The sequence below is a fragment of the Vanessa atalanta genome, chromosome 14 (genome assembly GCF_905147765.1).
Source record: "Vanessa atalanta chromosome 14, ilVanAtal1.2, whole genome shotgun sequence".
In the NCBI taxonomy this organism is placed as follows: domain Eukaryota; kingdom Metazoa; phylum Arthropoda; class Insecta; order Lepidoptera; family Nymphalidae; genus Vanessa; species Vanessa atalanta.
Window position 1 is genome coordinate 1,354,255 of NC_061884.1, and position 16,940 is coordinate 1,371,194.

Sequence of the window (16,940 nt, forward strand, 5' to 3'; positions counted from 1 at the left end):
AAGAAACTAGATCAAATGGAAATTCGATATTGTACAGGAATATAGAAGGAAATTAATTTCCCTTTTTTTTATTATCTCATCTTTTTCATTTTGTGAGTTACGAAGACAATATATCGTCCAACTGGGTCGAGTCGGATAATAAATTGTTAAAGCGACGTATGACCGGCGAAAAGTAAATAAGCTGTCCCTTTGAAATCATTACTCGGCGATATAGAAAACAGGTCAAAAAAACTGCAAAAAAAATACTATTACGAATAGATTATTATAAAATAACTTGTTAATATTGCATCGGACGCGTTTAATTTTGAAACGTTGTATAAAGATGACAGTAGTATTCTGTGTGAATTCACTTCGTGAAATGTTGACAACTGATTTACGATGATACGCCTTTTTGATACGTGTATAATTATTAGTTTATTCAATCTTGCATATCACATTCCGATATTTCACGCTCGTGTTCTGCAGTGAGTTTCGATGATTCAGATGTGATATCTAATTATGTCAGAAACGTTTCATATAGATGTTAAAATTGTATTATATACACATCTAAAGCTATGAATCATTATAATATACGAGAAAAGGAAACTCAAAATCATGGAGGCGAGCGTCTGTTGATACTAAAGTCACCCATTTTGTATACAGCTTTGCACGACCACATAACTACAAACCAAAGATGCTGTAGTCGAGTAGTATAGTAGCATGCTAGCTTATTTAATTATATAGATATAAATAACTATACTTCATTCTATTTCCAATGAAATGATTTAATCATTAAAATTAAATAGTAAATTATTTAACAAATTAATTACTTATTTTTATGTATTTAAAGTTCATCCCACGTAATAAAGAAATCATCATCTCTGTAATAAAGAATTCTTATATAGTAAAGTAATGAATTACTAAGAGTTTATTTAAAAATAGTCATACTTAATAGAATGAGGTATAAATTATTTGTTCTTGAGTAACCTTGTAATGTATTCGCTTTCTTTATAATATTGACATAAATACAATGAACACGTGATTTCTAAATAAAATACTCACACAAAGGTTGTCCTTTGATGTAAAAATCAAACATAAATCACTTGTATTTCATAAGAAAATAATGGTTACTTAATTATATATTATGACAGAGATTGTAACAAGGGGGTAGTTTACAAAAAAGACAACCTCTGAATTTGCATGATACCATCAAATATACTAATATATATAATAAACTAGCTGAAATTATGTAGGTAGTTTTTTGCTCGATTCATTAAATTTAATTTCTTAAATTCCAAAGAACATAAATCCATTATCAATATTATAAAATGATTTGTATAAATTATTACAATGTAGGTGAAAATAAGCGCCTTTGAAATATCTAACGTGTATTCTATTCCTAGTTGGATGCGTTTATCATTTCTCGTGGATCCAAAAGGCAAAGTACCAGTTAAAGTGGTCGCGAGAACTTTTGCATCAGGAAAAACCGAAAAGTTGGTCTACCAATGTCTGTCGGAACTGGGGCTCCCTTCGGGGAAGAACGAGTCGATGGAGAAAGAAGCGTTCACATTCGATAAGTTCTACGCGCTGTACCATAAGATCTGTCCGAGGAATGATATTGAAGAATTGTTCCGATCTATGTGAGTATTGCAATCGACTTCGAGTTCACTAATTATAATTCATTTCACTTAACACGGCGCCTGTTACAAGTAACGCGCCACAAAAATTTCTGATGAAAAGTGGTCACCAAGCCACATAGACAAAGTTACGACTTCGTCACAGCATTTTACTGTTTCAAGAGAGCACAACGTTAGCGCGATCTAACTTCGTACAGCGCCATCTAGTTTATAATTTACCAAGGATTCATTATGTTAAGGAATTTTCGGCTGAATCACAAACATTTTCTAGTTGACAGTTGTATTTATTATCATGAATGAGTGAATGAAATAGAACAACATAAATTACCAAAAAATGCCAACTCGTTATTTGAATTTTTGAATGTAGAAACGGATATGAATGTCTCCGGACTAAATATTTGTGTGCTGCATAACAACATTACTGTTAATAAATACTTATTACCTTTTAACACCAAGCACAATACATAAATATGAATAAATGCAATTGTTAATTTCTATTGTTAAAATTGATGTAAGTGTGTTAATTATGTTAATTCGACCATTTAATAAAATATTACAGAACCCAAGGCAAATCAGATCGTATCAATTTAGAACAATTCGTTAACTTCTTGAACGAGAAACAGCGTGATCCACGGCTCAACGAAATCCTTTACCCTCTGTATGATGAAAAACGCGCTCTTGAAATTATAACCGATTATGAACAAGAAGAAGATGCCAAGAATGCCAGTAAGTGACAATTATAAAAACTCTAGAAAACAAAGATTTGTTTGAACTAAATTATAACAGTATTGTCTTATGAAGCTAGAAGAATAAATATTCAGCTAAAGTCTTCATAGCCAAATTGATAAATAAATTCCCAAATCATAGATGACAGATTTCCTTAAACACGCGGTTTTGTACAAAATTTCAGAATGTCTCACAAAAGACGGCCTCGTACGTTACCTGATGTCGGACGAGAACGCTCCCGTGTTCCTCGACCGATTGGACTTTTATATGGAAATGGACCAACCCTTATCTCACTACTACATCAACTCATCACACAACACCTACCTCTCCGGTCGACAGTTTGGCGGGAAGAGTTCAGTGGAAATGTACCGACAAGTGCTCTTAGCTGGATGCAGGTGAGCTTAACAATTCAGAAGACTAAATGAGGCCCGTAAAGTGTTCTTCTCTTTTAAAGAAAATTTACCCGCCAAATTGTTTCACTGTAACACATATGAATTTAGAACTTCCTTCCTGTTCAGACATCGCTGTTGCAATTCTGATGTCGCAGAACCTATCCTATCTATTCACTTGATAAAAAATAACGACCAAAAAACTGGCAAAATTAGCCCTCTAAAACAAAGAATGTTATAAATTATGGGTGAATGGTAACACTTTACAGGTGTGTGGAGCTCGATTGCTGGGACGGGAAGGGTGAAGATGAAGAGCCTATCATAACTCACGGCATGGCTATGTGCACGGACATCCTGTTCAAAGACGTCATATATGCCCTTCGAGACACAGCCTTCGTAGCTTCCGACTACCCTGTGATTCTGTCATTTGAAAACCACTGCTGCAAGGCCCAGCAATACAAGTTGGCGAAGTACTGCGATGAAATTCTTGGAGATTTGTTATTGAAAGAAGCCTTGCCCGATTATCCAGTGAGTGTGTGTAGTGTAATTTAACACAAATGTCACCCTAATAAGTTCAAGAAAATACTTTTATTTAATTAAGTATTAAAGGATATTAATCTCCTTAAGTCTTATCTTAAGTTAAGTTTAGAATTTCCACGAGTCATGACTTTTCCAACTATTGTATTTTTATTTTGCAAACCATACCTAATTCTCTTTTTTACATATTTTGGTATTAGGTTATTTCTTAACAACAAATAAAATCAAGTTATAAAAAGACTTTTACAAGTACTTTTGGATCGTTCAAACACAACCAGTTAGGATTAGAATCAGCAAGAAAGTCAGTAGTTACTCTTTTATTTATTAGACTAATTTGTATAAATTAAATGCAAATATTTAATGTTAAGCGTGTAAATATATACTTTTTAATAAATCCCTCAATTCAGTTGGAGCCAGGTCAACCCTTGCCGCCGCCATCTGCTTTAAAACGGAAGATCATGATTAAGAACAAGCGACTGAAAGCAGAAGTGGAGAAGCAAGAGCTGGAATTGTTCCGTCAGGGACAGTTCGTAATCGAGGACGAGGTGAAAGAAGACGCCTCGGCTGTTGTCATGCCGGAGAAGAAGGTCAGGCTGATTCGATTGTGTTCTTTTAACTATTTCTAGCAATAGCCGAACAAATCAAAATGTATTTATTTTTAAGATATAAGATATTTTGATAATTCAAGTGATGATTGAAATAGAAATTTTAATCTCGTCGATGCAAAATTTTATTTGAAACTGGGCAACGTATAAAAAAGTGGCCAAATTCATTTTTAAAAAACAAGCATTTTTACATTATCGTAAGTTATTATCGCAGAGTATATCATCTGACAATATGTGCGCAGCCCGAAGAGATCGTGGCGGAGGCGGCGACGGCGGGGGAGGACGCGCCCCCCCCGGTACAGTACACCGGCTCCACCACCAGCGTGCATCCCTGGCTCTCCTCCATGGTCAACTACGCGCAGCCCATCAAGTTCCAGAGCTTCGAGGAGGCCGAAAGTGAGCGTTTTATTTATTTACTAGATCCTAGTGTCCTGATTGACCGACAGGCACGAGGGACTCAATATCTTCGTTCCCAATGCTAGCGAAGCACTTACGATGTAAGGAAGGATTGATACTTATACTAACGACTCCCCCCCCCCCCAGAGCGCAACATCCACCACAACATGTCGTCGTTCGCGGAGACGACGGGCATGAACTACCTGAAGTCGCAGGCCATCGACTTCGTCAACTACAACAAGCGGCAGATGTCGCGCATCTACCCCAAGGGCACGCGCGCCGACTCCTCCAACTACATGCCGCAGGTCAGCGCTGCTTTGCCTTTGCCGGCCGACACCCGGACTCTCCCCGGTCCGGAGGGAATAGGGAGCGCACCTGATCGTATCGTCTCAGTCTCTGAATGGCCGTGACAGAAATTGTAGGCATTCAAGACTCAATGTTTGATCTTTGATGAAAAAGTTACAGTAAATAATATAGTTCGATAAAGGGCTACCGTACCCATTTCAAGTACCAATAACAAAAGCCAAGTCTACGACTACAGACATCTCTGAATATCAAGTAGTCATAATGTTCGAACATTTAAGGGCTCTTTTATATAAAAACCATTTGATCTCTCTTGCAATCGTACGTTACCTTGAATAATTAAAAAGATATAAAAAAATAATTCAATGCTATCGGCATAACATTGGCTACTACTAGTCGTTAGATAAAACATTAGCAAAACTTCGGATTCGCAGGTGTTCTGGAACGCCGGCTGCCAGATGGTGTCGCTGAACTTCCAGACGTCGGACCTGCCCATGCAGCTGAACCAGGGCAAGTTCGAGTACAACGGCAACTGCGGCTACCTGCTGAAGCCCGACTTCATGCGGCGCGCCGACCGCAGCTTCGACCCGTTCGCCGACGCGCCCGTGGACGGCGTCATCGCCGCGCAGTGCGCCGTGCAGGTCATCGCGGGGCAGTTCCTGTCCGACAAGAAGGTGGGCACCTACGTGGAGGTCGACATGTACGGCCTGCCCTCCGACACCATCCGCAAGGAGTTCCGCACGCGCATGGTGCCCGCCAACGGCCTCAACCCCGTCTACAACGAGGAGCCCTTCCTCTTCCGCAAGGTAACTCGCGACCTGACCTGACCTAACGTGTAACCGACTGACCTCGCAATCACTCTAAACGCAAATATCTGTTGTATTTATGAACATATATTTGACTTTTGTTTTTACAAGCACTTTTGAATCGAAATTTTAAAGAATTGTATTAAACGTATCGCAATATAGACCAAGAACTCTTTTCGAACATTTACAGTACAGACACGTAACACATTCCCAAAAACTTATTATTATCGATATATATTTATAAATGAATCCCTATGTGAACGACCGGACCGATTTCGCTAATGCTTTCTTTGTTGTATTTGTTAATGTCAAGAGAAGGTTGTTATGAAAGAAAAACTTGCGAAAGATGCGCTAAACATTGGAATATTTAAGAAAACTTCCATATAAACTTTGCAAATGAAATCTTATGGCGTTTGACATAAGTGTCAGTTGGAATTATTTTTTTTTAAATTAATTACCAATTAAAATTACCAATTCGAATTGAATGGTCTTAGTTAAGACAGGATATGGTTTGTGGAGATATCTACTGCAATATAAAATTATGTTTATTCTTCCTTAGGTCGTACTCCCAGATTTAGCCGTACTGCGTTTCGGAGTTTACGATGAAAACGGCAAACTTCTCGGGCAACGAATCTTGCCTCTGGACGGTCTGCAGGCAGGCTACCGACACATATCCCTCAGGACCGAGGCCAACTTCCCCATGTCCCTGCCCATGCTGTTCTGTAACATCGAGCTGAAGATCTACGTACCTGATGGCTTTGAAGGTCAAATGTCATGTTTTCGATATGACTATGACATATTGTGTTTTTCATATTTAATTATTGCAACTTAAATACAAATTTACCACTCCAAGGAATCAGACAATATTTGAAATTAATTCATATAAAATTTGTAATTTTTTCGAACGAAGTTCTGCATTTTTTGTTCGTTTCGTCTGGGTCGCCATCGACTACTCATCATATAACAAACAACTGACAAACAGCAACATTCAGTACCGTCGTGGTCCGGCTCGTGGGTGTGGAGGGGTGAGTGAGCCAGTGTGGCGCGTCCAATAAGCCTTCGCACGTAAGTAGAGCGGGCTTGTGTGTCGCAGACTTCATGGCGGCGCTGTCGGACCCGCGCGCCTTCATGGGCGCCGCCAAGGAGCGCACCGACAACATGAAGCAGCTCGGCATCGAGGAGAGCGGGCCCGAGAAGAAGGCGCAGCCCGAGGAGAAGAAGGAGGGTGAGCCTTGACCTGCCCCACTTTACGTACCTAACGAAAATAACACCTCACAAATATACTATGAAAACTTTAACTAGCGGAAGTACTTTGTAAACAAGCGTGAGCCGGTCTGTTCTCTATTATCGTTTAACAAAACTCAATCGCATTGCGTTGTGACATGTCCGACGCTATCTTTAACTGTATATGATTAACGAGAACCATTAATCGAGTCGACTTCTCCGTCGCGAGATCGAGTTCTCCAAACGTTTTTCCGATCAAACGATTACATTACATTTTTTTTACATTAGCAGCCTGTAAATTTCCCATTGCTGGGCTAAGACCCCCTCTCCCTTCGAGGAGAAGGTTAGGAGCATATTCCACCACGCTGCTCCAATGCGGGTTGGTGGAAAACATATGGCAGAATTTCGTTGAAATTAGACATGCAGGTTTCCTCACGATGTTTTCTTTCACCGCCGAGCACGAGACGAAATACAAACACAAATTAAGCACATGAAATTCAGTGGTGCCTGCCTGGTTTTGAACCCGAAATCATCGGTTAAGATGCTCGCGTTCTAACCACTGGGCCGTCTCGGCTCTCTAATCAAACGACTAGATGTCCAAAAATAGCTGAAATTCTACAAAACGCAACCACTCGAGAACGCGAGTGAACCAGATACTTGCATTTACATTTTAAAGCCGACCGTAAAGATAACCGGGTACGCTTTGTTTATATTGTGAGTAACGCGCAAATAGACGCTGAAATCATACTTTACATCCGAGCTGAACCATCAACCGGCGAGTATTGCGCTCGTATGACAGCGGGTATTTTCAGATATCTCAATATCATCTGTAGCGATTCAAAACGGCGAGCGTTTATCACTATTTCATTATTTTCCAACAAATTGACAAAAATCTTATAATTATCTTATTGGTAAGACTGTGTGAGACCGTCTTGGACGGTACCACCCAGTTATATATATTGTACCAGACAGTAATAATTATTGTTGTTTTGTTCCCGTTGGTAGTACATTGACAATTTAACTTGTAAGCAAATATCACTACTACCAGTAGATTTAAATATATCTATGAGTACATCGAAGTTAATCGTACTCAGGTCAGGTTTTGCAGAGTTCTTCAAACCAAAATTGCTGTTACCGTAATATTGTGCTTAAAATTATAGTTCTGGTTGAACTTATTGTTCATAAGAAACATACATAATACATAAAATATAACTCCAAACCTTTACAATATTATCCAAACGTACAAGTGACGTAATAACAGGTAGAAAAAAAATACTTAATTTGAGTTTTTCAATATTTTCGTACTTTGCTCATACAATACACATTTATAATATATGAAACCTCCCAAACCCGCTACGTATTTTGGTATAATTTTTACGTAATTTCGTTTAAGACCTTTTTCAGTGGGTATTACAAGAAAGTCAATTTAATATATAAAAATCGCTTCATCCCATCACTTGAGCCATACGCTTTGGTGGTTTGATCTCGTACAGATATTAGGTGGAGCAGTCGATTGGCCTTACACATCTGTTCGGCTACTACTTTCAACACTCAAACCATAAACAGTTTAAGAGCATTCAAAGTTCCAAATAAGATGATAGTGTCGTGTAAAATATTCAATAAATAAATATTATTTAAAAAAAAAATCTTATTCGATTGTGCAGTGATTTTAAACAATGTGGAAATTCATTTCAAACAAAGGTAAACTTCAAGCGATAAAACAGTTTCTGTATCAAGCTTTTACGTCGATGTTATTTTTAAACGGTTTTGTCAGCTTCTCCAGTAATTTCTGTATAATGTTTATATTTATAGTATTAAACTTTTTTACATTTAAAAATGATAGTCAGTCTTTGTGTAAGTCCATAGAAATGGGTAAATATTCAACAGTTATTCCACAGAAAATTATCAATACTACGTATTGTTGTGTTCCGATTTAAATTGTTAATGTACATAACACATAAGAGCCAATACTTGGCCATTGACCAACTGTCTATTCCGTCTATGCACGTCATTCTAAATTAATTCTATAGTATAAAAAACAAACGAATATGTTAAATTTCGTTTTGTTTATTGTCCAAATATCATAACATAGAAATCTCGAACCGCAGAACCGTTGGTATTCGAACCCATCACCGTAGAAAGCCTTCAGAAGGAGAAAGGCTTCGTGAAGACGGGTCGTAAACAACAGAAGGATCTGGAAGCGATGAAGAAACGTCACACCAAGGAGAAGATGACGCTGCAGAAGCAGCAGTGTGCAGCGCTAGAGAAGATGATTAAGGGGAAGAAGTTAGTAGATTTATATATTATATTACAAAACTAGACAGATGGTGGATTAGTGATTGGACGCGTTCAGTAAACATAACTACTAATCCAGTTTAAATAATTAGTTTGGTGTTACAATACTTAAAGAAGACAATAAAGGGTATGATTACATATATGATTATACGAGCTGTGCCCACGACTTCGTGCGCGTTTGATTTTATCAAAAAAGTTATTGTTGTAGCCTAAGTTACTTCTTATTACATCAGCTATCTACCAGTGAAAGTCCCGTCAAAAACGGTCCAGTCGTCTCAGAGATTAGCCTGAACAAACAGACTGACAGACAAAAATTGTAAAAAATGTTCATTTGGTATATTTACCGTGTATATATACATATGCATTTAGTAAAAAGCGGTTATTTTAATATTACAAACAGACACTCGAATTTTATTATATGTATAGATATAAAATAACAAATTATATGGAACGGATATTAGTTATATATAATCCAAATTTAAAGCGTGTTGTTACAATGCATAGCTTTGATAATAGGTTATTAGGTCGGGGAACCGAATGGGATGAAAGTTAGCGTTGCATTTAATATTGGCTCATTTCTGGGTACACATTTTAATATAACTATGAAATTATTCAATGTATTAATTTAGTAGTGAATAAATTTAACGTCAATAGCGCAATGATTTACGAGCCGCCCAGAGATATAAAAAGTCGCAGGATGGATAACCCCTCGGGCTATTGTCACCCCCCCCCCCTCCTCACACAAGTGATAAGCTTAAAAAGAGGGGTATATAGTCATTAATTTGGGGCATTGCTACTATTCTTTTTTTGCTAACAACACATTCGTTTTTAAATTTCGATGTGTACAAACAACTATTTGTATATATACACAGACAGAGTGACATAAAGGCTACTGATTGAACGGCGCTTTACAAAAAGGCTGTTAATTAAATTATTAATATAGTTGCATGCGACATACATACATAATCGGACCAAAAGTCATTACAATCGGTTGAACGATATAGAATTTTATACGCTGTAGATTTTTCATTTATGAAAAAAAAATTGTTATGCTAACTTTAATTATAATCAACCAAATGTAATCGACGTATATTTATCTCAGACATCCGTTTTAATGTATAAGATTTCCAGTAAGTCTATTTTAATGGACCTTGGTGTGAAATATAACTACGGTGCGAATTGCACGTTCTTAATTCAAATATCTTCGTTTCTTTTGGCCACGAATGCCTAATGAAACAGCTATTGGCTCTTGGGTAATTATAATTAAAAAAAAATACTTTCTTTGTTTTGATTAAAGTTTCTAAACGGAAAATATAATGTAAACATCGTCAGCTATAAAGAAAAATATTATGTTTTATTGGGTCGTAAACGTTTTATTTTATACAATCTATGTTTTTATTTGATGAGACTTCTAATATAAAATTAGTAGTTAAGTTATATGAGTATAGTATTGAAAGATAGTTCGTTTGATCTGAATTTACATAAAATATGATCGTCGGATCGGCTATCGATCGTCTATGCCAGGATGACCCAGTTAGCAAAAAAATAATTGAATCCCAACCAAAAATAGTAAGTTCAAATTGGGGCGCGCGCCACTTATCTCGCCGGGTTTTGTTTTGTATTTATAATCGCTCGAGCGTGTGCGGGCAGCAAGGAGCAGCTGAGCGGCGACAGCGCGTTCCGCGCGCTGGTGGGCGAGCAGGCCACGGCGTGGGGCGAGCTGGTGCGGCGCCAGCGCGCCGAGCTGTGCGGCGCCGCGCGCACGCGTCTGCACGAGCAGCGCGACCTGCTCAAGCGCTGCTGCGAGCAGGCGCAGCTCGCGCAGATGAAGCAGCTCGAGGCCAAGCACGAGAGGTGAGCTGGCTTTGGCTCGGTCGGAGGGCTTCGTGCGGATCCTCTATACTATCTAGCTGTGTTTTGGTTTGAAGGGTGAGCGAGCCGTTGTTGCTGCAGGTACGAGAGACATACCATCTCGGAGTTGTCGGCGCATCAGTTACGTAAGAAATTATTACCATCAGGTGGCTCAATGGCCCGTCCGCTTGCGTGATTACTAATAAAACTTAGCTACAATAGGATGTCATATTTTATTTGGCTATATATAAAATCAAATACCAAACCTATCCAAAATTCGCTGAACTCTACAATTTATAAACAGATGACTATGATCTTTATACCAAAACGTTACACAAATAAAAACTAAAAGAAAACAAATTATACATTATTAAAACCAACACACGTATAGTCCTTAATTTTTCCTACTCGCTTACTTAAATTTAAAATAATATTTCTAAATAAATTTCCAGGGAGTTGAAGGAAATGAATACCAGGCAAGCAAAGATCAGCGTGGAGACCAGCAAGGAGGTGGCCAATGACAAGACTCTAAAAACCAAGCAGGAGAAAGACCGTCGGCTCCGCGAGAAGAAACAGAACAATACCAAGAAGTTCATGGACGAACGTAAAGTAAGATAAATCTGTCTACCCTTACGTTATCTGGTAGAAATTAGCCTATTTATTTTAACTAAATTATACCTTGGAAATGCTTTAGAGGGGGTGGGGTGGTTATGGCTGTTACCTATTACCATATTGGTTCTTGGTTAATGGTAACCTGCCTGTCTTCTCCATCAAGGGCGTCTTTGCATGCGTCAATTAAAAAATGTGCTTAGTCAATTCTTCGATAGCCATACGTCAAAATTAGTGTGTCTATCATACACTGCCAGAACCACGCTGCACTCGGCGGTGGAGGAAAACATCGTTAGGAAATCGCATTGACCGCAGCCAACCAAAGCTCCTAAAGTTTTTCCGTTATCGAAGAGAAGTCGCCGGCAGATTTTTACTAGCCTTTGACATCGTCTCCAGCGATCGAAGTTCCAAAGCTTAAGCTCTATGAATAAAATTTCAGAATCAGACCATCAAACAGAACCGTGAAAAGGACAAGCTGAAGGCAACGCACGATAAGCAAATGGAGGAACTCGCCAAGGACATCGATAATGTGCGTATATTTGTGATAACTTTATCCACTAATCTAGTACATAATTGTAATATATTGGGGTTCATAAGATGGCATATAAGAATAGAAAAACTAGAGAACGTAAAATATTTATATAATTAATTATGAAATTAACATTTACATACCTAACGTTTCAAAACATAATGTCGACATTCATTATTTTTTGTCTTCAGTAGTACCTGTTGACTGATGATTATTTTTAATACAGCTATAATTTCTTTGAATTGAAGTTTCCAGAACTCTTTTGTATTGCAACATTATTTAATAGCGAGTCACTACAAAGAGGAATCCATAAAACCGTCGCCATCAAAACTAAATTGATACGGCAACTTTCATGATACTTCCGTCATTCAAAAAGAGTCGACTATAAATCTCGACCAGATACACCAACATTTATTTTTAACCGACTTCAAAAAAGCAGGTTCTCAATTTGGTTATTATATATTTTGGAAATATATAGATGGATTTTTAATTTTACATGAATGTTTTTTGAAACTTTACAATATCGACAACCTCCGTGGTCGAGTAGTGTGTACACCGGTTTCCATGGGTACGCCACTCCGAGATCCCGGGTTCGATTCCCGGCCGAGTCGATGTAGAAAAAGTTCTTTAGTTTTCTATGTTGTCTAGGGTCTGGGTGTTTGTGGTACCGTCGTTACTTCTGATTTCCATAACACAAGTGCTTTAGCTACTTACATTGGGATCAGAGTAATGTATGTGATGTTGTCCAATATATTTATCAATATTATTAATTTAAATATTAAAAGTATGATTTGAACGTTCAAATAAGAAATATATATATATATATATATATATATATATATATATATATATATATATATGTTATGAGAACAAGACACATCATATCTTAATATACAATGCAATGTGCAATGCTGATACTAAATATACTACAGAATGTTCAACGTTCACAGTTTTTCAGTCGTTGGACAATACAAACCGCTACTTCCCCGCGTTTTAAACCTGTAATATCCTCGGAAATATTCATTCAAATTACATGCTGTAAAGGGTTGTATTGATCTATATTAAATTCATAATATACTATGATAAATGCTGTATTGCTTAAAATAGCTCGTAAAAAGTAAAATATAACGAATGGTTATTGTGGGTTATCCCTAAGAGATAGATATATACCATAGCGGATTTTTTTTTAAGTCCTTTTTAAGGTATGCAATACTTGAGTACATTATTTTAATCTATCTCGTAGGGTTCAGCCAGCGTTTGCAATGTAAGCGCAAAAATGTGTTTATTTACGACATCACTTCAGAAACCTCTAAAATTATTAGTTTTTCTCTACTATATATATATTGTGCATACTCTTGAATCAATCTATTTAAAAAAAAAACCGCATCAAAATGTGTTTGAGTAATTTTAAAGATCTTAGCATACACAGGGACAGACATCGGGAAGCGACTTTGTTTTATACTATAGAATGATGAGTCATTGTTATCATGTATCATTATCTTCTAAATCATTCATACCGACGGCAATCATCTCCCATTCCAGCTGATCGAGATGTACAAGATGGAGGAGTCCGAGTTCGAGATGGCGAGTAAGACTGAATTCTTTGCATGAAAGTACCCCGACATAGCTCCGCTGCTGGAGCAAATGACTTGCGCAGTGAGTGCTCAGTGATCTCTATACTTGTAGTTACTTTACTTACGGTGTTGCCACTCAAGTTATTGGCATTTTTTGTGTTTACAACATTTTGTAATTTTGCCTGTAATATTGCAACATTCTTTGTTAACAATTAAAGCTAGTGACAGAATTCGTTGTCATCGTCAGCAACGCGTGTTGACAACGCAATAGTTGCCAAATTCGTTTCAGTGGAAACGCAACTTTACTTATAAGCAGTGGATTTGATGACTCGTTTATAGTATTGCTTTATTTTAATTATTTATTTTAATGTTTTACATTACATTCATTAATATTAATTTGTTTATTTTTCAAAAGAATAATTGTTTGTATTCAAACATGTATGTACGTTATATATTTAGTTATATTATTTATTTAAGATGAATCAATAAATTATGTAAAATTTATATTATTAATATGTTACGAATAATTTCTTGCAATGATGTATTTTTATTATACGTTCGTTTATGAATATTATATATAATTTGTATGAGGAATATATAAATAGTTTAGTAATATAGAATATTGACAATTAATAGCTTCGAAATGAAACATCGGTGGGAAGATTTAGAAAAAATATTTAAAAAAAATACATATTTTTTTTAATAGCGGAACATCTATATATACAAATACATATAATACTACTGAACGCGGAGATGTTTTTTAAAACTACTAAACCAATAAGCATAAAACTATTACATATACAAAATATTAAACAACAAGCGTAAATTTCATGCTCTAAATACTTGTGACGTCACCTGTAGTAAACTATTAACTGTAAATCCTTTGTAATGTTATTAATATTTGTAAATACATAGTAATATAATTTATTATGATATTAAGCTCGATTCACATCTAGTGTGTAGATCGGTGGCAACGTTGCAAACAGCATTGTTCTCCCTGTTTCTTATATAAACTATAATTAGTAGATGTGAAACGACCTTTATTGATAAATCGAAATTTGAAACGATGTTTAGAAACGAGAAATTATATTTATTCATCTATTCGGCCTTTCAAAATTATTATAAATATTAATTATTATTATTATTATTAAAATAAATGAATATGTATATCATTTATGAACTGTTATAGTGTGTAATTTTATTATTAGTCAAGGCATTAAGAGATTTAAATATGAGTACAATATTTAAAATACTAATTTTTAAAATGCACCCTATATTTAGAGAGATTTGTTTGTGTCATTAGTATAATAAAAAAACAAGTGACTATGTTCCCCTACGGGTAAAATATAACTAGAAATCTGCATAGAACGCAAATTCATCATGTTTTTCATTACTAACGTGCGTTATATACGTAATCAAGGTCAAATCACCGCGCGCGTTACCATGGCGACGCGACAACAAATTTTCCCGCGCAGTGACAATGCTGGCAGTGACGACGTAGTTTAATGAAAGAGAACCAAACGACAAAAACACCGAGATTGGGTATCAATGACGTCATAGTGGTCATAAACACTACAAATATATGGTCTAAAGGCTGAACCAAACCAATGTTATTGTTCAAAATTGAAAATGTTCTAAAATCATAAATGCGAGAAAATCTTCTGCAGATATAAAGACGGGTAATTAAAAAAAATACATTTGAACTATTGTTACTCGTCACGAATGCTCGCCCTATATCCATAAAACGATTCGTTTTGTTTACTGAGTAGAAACACGTAATTGCTGGACGAGTAGCTTGTCAAGTCGCTTCTCTTAAACTTCAAAAATAGGAATCAGGCTATTTTTTATATCCAGCTAGTATATAAATGTCACATTATGAGCATTTTTTTTAATTGTCATTTGATCTCCAACGTAAAAAAAAAATTATATTTTAATTTCTAATAACAATAAACTCAATGTGACTAAGAAATATGACAAGACAGCTCAAAAGTTCCTTTGATTCCTTAATTGGCTTTTGTCATTAAACTACGTCCAAATTATAATTTAATCTCATACTCAATTATAATACAATTATTATAATTGAATCTTTCGTATAACGTATGTTAATTATCACATAACCTAATCTTTTTATAACAATCTTCATAGTCACTATCGAATTTTTAAAAGTTTTAGAATATTTTATTCGAATAATGTATCTATAAATACATAAACCATTTAACTGTCAAATATTATCTTTGTATATAATATATGTATATGTATGTATAAAACTTGTATACAAATTTTAAATACATTATTATATCTCACTACTATAAACTATGAGGTCATGACAAACAAATACTGGTTTCACTGAAAGTCGATTTCACTAAACGAGCTCCCAGTTAAGGAAAGTTCCTTCGTGTGCTTCATTGACAAGTCATTTCTCAGGATTCTTAAAAGCCGGATTCGTCTCGCTAGTGTCCGGCCGCGTGCGTCGCCCAATGCGGTGCGAGTATTACGTTCCCTTGTAGGAGTTCGACTCGTGGAACGGACTGTAAGGTATTTATCGAGGACTAAGTTCTCGATAAATACCTGAAACTGGGATAAAGTTAAAAAATATGAATAAAAATTCGTTCTTACTTTATTTCTTTCTAATATTAAATATATCAGGATAAAATTAAGTGTAAACATGAATTTCGATTATTGATATATGTATTAGTATTAATAATAATAGGTTTAAAAAATAAACTAACCATGACTGAAACGCTAGAAAATAAACCGTTATAAAAAAATTTTGAATGTTGTATTAGAATAACAGTAATCTATTCCAATGTAGGGTTTAAATTAATTTGTCAAAACCTAAAAAAATATTGCCGTCTCTTTCTTGTGTGATATGAGTAAAAAGAATGGTATAATTCGCACGAACTAAGTTGGCCTTGTATTTACTAGATAATCGAGTCGAAACGATTTTCATCAACTATTTCCTTTGGACACGTGTCATATAAAATATGTTTATATCGCCGTAGAATTGTAAATACCGTTAGATTGTAATCTATTTCGCGATATTGTAAGCTGCCGAAATATTGTGAAGGATGATTTAAATCAAAATAAAACGTCAAAAATTTCGATAATTTATGATATTTCGGTTAGGTTGGATTAGTGTTTATAATTTAACTGAAATTATGCACTTCGATAGGCATCATTTAATCATTGAGATAGGAACACAGACCATTTTGTCGAAACTGATATAAAAAAAAAAAAAGAAAATTGAACAGACTTCATAAAGTAACAGAAAATGAAAACACTCACTGTTATTTTATTAAAAGCTTAAATAAAATATAAACAGCTTTATAATATACTAGCTGAAACCGCGGCATCACCCGCGCGAAATTTAAAAAACACAAACCAACCCCCGTTTTATCTCCTTAGGGGTGGAGTAAAATCGTAAAATCCGTCGGAGCAGATGTCTGCACCCTATAAAGAACCTACCTGCCAAATTTCAAG

General features: G+C 35.8%; 1 protein-coding gene across 2 annotated transcripts in view; it reads left to right on the plus strand.

Moving 5' to 3' along the window:
* LOC125068600 (1-phosphatidylinositol 4,5-bisphosphate phosphodiesterase) overlaps positions 1-13,931 on the plus strand; it is an 85,702-nt gene extending 71,771 nt beyond the window's left edge. For both annotated transcript variants that reach the window (XM_047677805.1, XM_047677804.1), the window contains exons 7-21: positions 1,383-1,619; positions 2,176-2,342; positions 2,527-2,737; positions 3,001-3,259; positions 3,676-3,855; positions 4,116-4,269; positions 4,417-4,574; positions 5,007-5,378; positions 5,938-6,142; positions 6,472-6,603; positions 8,711-8,888; positions 10,548-10,751; positions 11,201-11,357; positions 11,797-11,886; positions 13,429-13,931. In XM_047677805.1, the coding sequence (XP_047533761.1) occupies positions 1,383-1,619; positions 2,176-2,342; positions 2,527-2,737; positions 3,001-3,259; positions 3,676-3,855; positions 4,116-4,269; positions 4,417-4,574; positions 5,007-5,378; positions 5,938-6,142; positions 6,472-6,603; positions 8,711-8,888; positions 10,548-10,751; positions 11,201-11,357; positions 11,797-11,886; positions 13,429-13,497 (2,773 nt within the window). In that variant the 3' untranslated portion in view covers positions 13,498-13,931. The remainder of the gene's footprint in view (positions 1-1,382; positions 1,620-2,175; positions 2,343-2,526; positions 2,738-3,000; positions 3,260-3,675; positions 3,856-4,115; positions 4,270-4,416; positions 4,575-5,006; positions 5,379-5,937; positions 6,143-6,471; positions 6,604-8,710; positions 8,889-10,547; positions 10,752-11,200; positions 11,358-11,796; positions 11,887-13,428) is intronic.
* The last annotated feature ends 3,009 nt before the right edge of the window (positions 13,932-16,940 follow it).